At 44.1% G+C, this 5,632-nt stretch overlaps 2 protein-coding genes across 3 annotated transcripts in view; both read left to right on the top strand.

Moving 5' to 3' along the window:
• The window catches only part of ANKRD31 (ankyrin repeat domain 31), a 53,354-nt gene extending 50,445 nt beyond the window's left edge, over positions 1 to 2,909 (top strand). Inside the window, exon 26 of the mRNA XM_026035367.1 lies at positions 1,742 to 2,909. Coding sequence (XP_025891152.1) covers positions 1,742 to 1,893 — 152 coding nt within the window. The 3' untranslated portion in view covers positions 1,894 to 2,909. The remainder of the gene's footprint in view (positions 1 to 1,741) is intronic.
• GCNT4 (glucosaminyl (N-acetyl) transferase 4, core 2) overlaps positions 1,998 to 5,632 on the top strand; it is a 21,998-nt gene continuing 18,363 nt past the window's right edge. The window contains exon 1 of one of the 2 annotated variants that reach the window (XM_026036410.1): positions 1,998 to 2,057. The gene's annotated coding sequence lies outside the window, so the exon portion shown is untranslated. Of the gene's footprint in view, positions 2,058 to 4,388; positions 4,402 to 5,632 lie in introns of those variants that run through there. The other variant, XM_026036431.1, reaches the window with a different exon arrangement.

Raw genomic sequence — 5,632 nt, 5'->3', positions numbered from 1 at the left:
TCCTTCCTTCCTTCTTGAAGAGGGGAAAAGGCAGGGGAGGAGGTGGGGATGTTGTTGTTGTTGTAACTTCCATGGGTTCTCATCCAAGCATTCCTCTTTACACTATTTGACTCGTTTCTTCTGGTAAACCAGGTAGGTGACCTCTCACTACAGTAGTGTGACTAACAGCGGCTCACAGAGGGTGAAGATCTGTGTGAGGAGCCCTGCAGTTATCGCCTCTTGGCCCGGACAGTCTGTCATAGTCTGGGGCACTTGAATATACCCTGGATATCAGACTGCGTATCCCTCCCGCTTTTTGTTCCTTTACGCATTATATAATGACGTGGTTTAACTGACGTGAGGTACTGGCTGAAATCTTGTGCTCATTGAGGTTGGATTGTTTCACTGTGAATGTCACGGGCCTGGAACAGTGTCAATCTGCGCTGGACAGGCTGTTGTGACGCTGAGCGCGGAGCTGTCAGTCGTTCCCACCTTGCTGCTTGGGGGGTGAGATCCTGGAGATAAGCAACTAGCAGGCAAATCCCCAATGAGTGCCAGATGTCGATTTAAAAGAAGATACACTAGACTTACAGAAACTCTAGAAGATAGACTGATTTTTATTTTTTTTTCCAATCAGGACCTAGCAGTGCTATCAGGTGTGTGAGCATCCTGTGTTCAATTGTGAAAGCAGTGTTGGTGACACTATCGGGAAACAGTGGTGACAGAGAAAGACTAACTCTTGCAATGTCACGGTTTGGCAAGAAATAAGTGTAAACTGAATGAACAACTGATGTAGCTTCAAAGAGGCCTTACCTGCGTTTTGACAGTTTTATTAGACCTGGCTGACCTGATTGCCTCTAAAATGTTACCTGAACACAAATGTTACCTGAACACAGATGTTACCTGAACACTCGTTTTGTTTTCTTCAGAAAAGTAGGGCCATCGCTACTTGAAATGCCCCCTCCTTCTGTTAATAGCAGCTGATAAATATGACAATTTTGTCCTCGTTTTTTGTGTTTTTGTGTTGGGATGGTTGTGGTACCTCAGCTGCTTAGCTGATGTTTTGTGAAAAGGAAAAACACACAAAAGCAGCAAATACCTCTGAAAACCCAAACAGCTTTTGCATTCTGTACTGTTATAGAGAAAACATCCTGTAAAATTTGTTACTGCTAGACTGTCCTAATGTTATTTTGTTACTGATTTTAACTGTGAAATTGGAAACGCAAAGGTCAGATTCTCCTGCAGTGACACTGAACCTTCAGTTTATGCATCACAGTAGTTGCTTCACTCCAGCAGATATTGCAATACTTGTTGCTCAATCCTGCAGTTTCTTGTGTTCAGGTGTGTGTCTCCCTCTTCATACAGGTCCCTCAGGACTGTAGGAAGGGCATGATTAGAGGGATTCCTTTGTTTTTGACAAGTAGGCTAAACTTACCCATTTGTGGAGACAAAAGGGAAATGCAAGCAATATTGAAGAAGTGAATTTTTATACCTATTTCCACGGGGGGCCAATAGTTGGAAATGGCTGCAATTTCTCACCCTGGGTACCAACAAGTGTGATACTGCCCTTGTCTAAGCGAAGTCTGGGTGTGATGTTGTGCCTGTACGACAGATTACATGGCTGTTACAGGATTCCCAGAGCACAGGGAACTGTAATGCTTTACATGCTTCTAAAAAGCTGTTAATCTAGGTAATAGTGCTAAGAATTGCTTTCCATTATTTCAATACAAAATTTCTAATCATTTGCTTTCGTTTTCAATAGGCTCGCCGGTCCGGTTCAACTCATTAGAAAATCTGATGCATTTTCTTCTTTTCAATGAGATGGTAATAGTGCATAAAGATGAGTTTCTACCATGTCACATAATGGAAAAACACTGGAATTTCTACAAAGAATGTGAAGATTTTGGATTTTAAAAACTTCTTGCCTGCTGAGAGTCTTTTGCTCTCTTAAGAGTAAGCATTTGAACTTTTAGAGTTAAGTGTTTTATTACCATCATTTGATAGATCATTTGCTCAGCACTTGGACTAAAATCAAGACTCCTTAGATAAATGAGAAGCTGGAGGGTACTTTGTAGCAGGTAAGGATAACTATCAGTAGTGAGTTTTGTTCTGTAGGATTATGAAATGTAGATGTAGACAAGGACCTGTTATGCACTGACATTCCTTGAGAATTGTATTGCATGCTGGTAATTTTGTATGAAACTCCACTGATTTCCATGGCTTCCTAGCTGGCCATGCTCAGTGTGGCTCCATGGAAGCAGTTAGGTATCAACACTGATAGTCACTTTTCACATGTGACTTCAGGAGCAGTCGGCCTGAGCATATGCTCTCAGAAATGCCTGCAGATGTTTGTGCAATAACATAAGCTGTCGGGTTAGGCAAAAATCAAAACAGGCAGCTTTGGAAATCACAAGCAACTTTGCTTTACATGATAGGGTTATGTGCAGACATTTGAGAGCAGGTGTATGCTGTGAGAGGTTAAAAGAAGGATCTCTCAGGGAAATTCCATTGATGTTCCAACCAAATACATCTGATAGGCAAAAAATGTGCTAGCATATGGCAGGAAATACAATGAGCTCATTTCTGGTAAATTAATTTTTCAATCTAAAAGCGTCTTCACCCTGATCTCTGGAGGATTCTGTTTGTTCTAATTTTACGATATGTGAATCTGCCTCAGTTACCTATTGATACACCTTTGACTGTCATGAGAATTATCTCCACTCCAACTGCATTCTCATTCCTCCATTATCTGGAATGTAAGGAGAGATCACACCTACTTCTCCCCACTCCAGCGAAAGGGGTGAGGAACCTCTCCTGTCAATATGTAACAAGCTCAGCTAGCTATTTGGAGTGGCAAGAGCTGCTCTGCAGGGATTTTATGAGTGTCTTAGGCAGAAGAAGGTTTAAGAAAGAGAGGATTCTGATGGGCAGAGTGTTAATACTGTGCCCTAGGATGCATCAGCAAACAGTACTGTATGGAACTGTAAGGGTGAAAAAAATGCAAACTGCCAAGAAGCCAAAAAAGTAAAAGGCTACTGAGTGATAGGTGTTTAATAAAAGTACCACTCAGAGAGAAAATGGACCCCTCTCACAGCCGCTGCAGCAAAGGAAACCTGAAGGTACATTGGTTTAAAAGAACTGTTCATTCAAATGGCACAAAACATCTATAGAAGAGGGTGTCAGTTCCTTATTAAAAGTGAAATATTTTTGACTGTTAAAATTACTACCAAATTATTTATGAGTTTGACTTTTTTTGTTATAAGATGTTTAATAAAATTAATGTGTAAAAGTTGGAAGGATTTGATAGTAATACTTCTAGTTCGTTGTATAAACATAATTATGTGACCTAAGGTAGTAATAAGATGCAGTGTCAAAAAATCCGGTTGATTCGAGATGGTTGAAGAGATAAAAAAGCCAAGTGCTACATGAAAGCTGCTGCTGTTTACTGACGCCGCTGTAAAAGTAAGTTATAACTTTTTCTTAATATTTATGTAAATGTTTTAAGGCTATTAGCTTGACAACATAATCTGTTTTAATATGACTAACAAATATAGGGTCATACCTCCTAAATCTTCTTGTAATAATGAATTTTCCAAATTCTGCCTCCTTGAAGCTTTATTTTTCATGTAAAGACCTGTTAGGACATGACAAGAGCCATGCCATCATGAATAGCATGTTTTGTTTTCTCTGCTTAAGTTTGCACTTGTAAATATCCTTTTGCATAAAAAATAAGCTGTTATTGCAGGTCAAAAATAAGCAGGTAGCGTTGCTCCTAAGTACAGCAGAGTCGTATCGCCCGCTCGCACGCGGCCAACAGCAGCAGTCAGGGCCTGCCAGCTCCACGTGTTCCTGGCATAGTCACTTCTCTTCTTTAGTAGAGCACTTCTCTACTCCTAAACTCTGAATTAGTGCATGTTTTGTGCAGAGCAGAATAGCACATGCAATGCAAAGAATATAAAAAGCTGGCATTCTATCGGCTGCTAATATCCAGGTAGAGAATCAGAGGAGAAGCAGATGATGCAGGGAGCAAAAGCCACGATTTCAGATTCGTATTTCCACTGTTTTTTTTTTTCACCAAGATAAAGTAAAAAAAATCAGCGGGAGGATTAATACCATTGAGGGAGAATGTAAGGCACAAAACAAAAGCTTGCGAGTGAGGAAGATAAGCAGCTGGGAGGCAGACAATAGGACACAGGCTCCTAGGTTTTAAGGCCAGAAGGGAGCAATGTGATAATCTGACCTCCTGCGTAACAGGGGCCGTAGGTTATGAAATGACAGGAGGAAGGGGGACCGGGGGGACAGAAGCACCGACACAAAGCCGGAGGTGCGGAGGGTGCTGCGTTCACGCCAGGCAGAGCATCAGCACGAAACGCTGCACCTTCCTGCTGAGCAAAGCTGCGTTATTTAGGAAGAACAGATAAGGTAAGAGAAATGTGGGAATAAAGGCCAGCTTTGGAAAGGTATTTGAAGTGCTCTAAGATGCAAATCCCTGATGGCTTTTTGATGGTGCTGCTTATGGAAATACTGCTGAAAATGGGGAGGGGGAAGAGGCAAAAGAAATAGAATAATGTTGCTGTGGGAGTTGGAATGAATTCTTGAAACAAGTTGGTAAGTATTTTGTAAGTAGGGTACAGAAATGAAGTTTCTTTTCTTCTGTTTTTCAAACCTTAATGTTAATTGGGGGAAAACACCTATTCAAATGACTAAGAGAATGAACAATATATGTAATGAGGTCTAGGCTTTTTTCTGGTCACCTGCCCTAAAGTAACCAGTCTAGTTACAGTCCAGGAAATCATACAGACTGTCTGGAATCCAAATGTTTAGGTGTCTGATCTCTCTCTCTTTTTTTTTTTTTTTTTTTTTTTTTTTTGTCTTTTTTTTTTTTTTTTTTTTTTTCTCTAAGAGTATTAGAGCTGTTATGGTCTAAGCATATATGTAACAAATTTTACAGGTGGAAGCAGTATCTTAAGTTACCTGGAAAAAAAAAAAAAAAAGCTGATTTTTTTAGACATGCAAATCTTTTATATATACAGAAACTTTAAACAGTGTTCCTTAGGCTTAATGGTGCGGTTTAAGACTTACTAGTCTCCTGTGCACGGGGAGGAGGCAGAGAGGAGCGGTGCCCGGAGGAGGGAATTCTGCCTTCCTTTCACGCGCAGCGCAAGGGGGCCGGGTCCCGCTTTTTGGCCGAATGGTGCCGGCCGCACCAAGAGCGTTAGGGCGGGCCGTGCAGCGGGGTGCCCGGGCTGTGCAGCGGGGTGCCCGGGCTGTGCAGCGGGGTGCCCGGGCTGTGCAGCAGGGTGCCCGCGCTGTGCAGCGGGGTGCCCGGGCCGGGCCGTGCAGCAGGGTGCCCGGGCCGGGCTGTGCAGCAGGGTGCCCGTGCCGGGCCGGGCCGTGCAGCGGGGTGCCCGGGCTGTGCAGCGGGGTGCCCGCGCTGTGCAGCGGGGTGCCCGGGCTGTGCAGCGGGGTGCCCGGGCTGTGCAGCAGGGTGCCCGTGCCGGGCCGGGCCGTGCAGCAGGGTGCCCGCGCTGTGCAGCAGGGTGCTCGGGCCGGGCCGTGCAGCAGGGTGCCCGTGCCGGGCCGGGCCGTGCAGCGGGGTGCCCGTGCCGGGCCGGGCCGTGCAGCAGGGTGCCCGCGCTGTGCAGCAGGGTGC

The sequence above is a fragment of the Nothoprocta perdicaria genome, unplaced genomic scaffold (assembly GCF_003342845.1).
Source record: "Nothoprocta perdicaria isolate Ctin4 unplaced genomic scaffold, notPer1 scaffold_1, whole genome shotgun sequence".
NCBI classification, from domain to species: Eukaryota; Metazoa; Chordata; class Aves; order Tinamiformes; family Tinamidae; genus Nothoprocta; species Nothoprocta perdicaria.
This window is presented reverse-complemented; position numbering and strand designations above follow the sequence as displayed.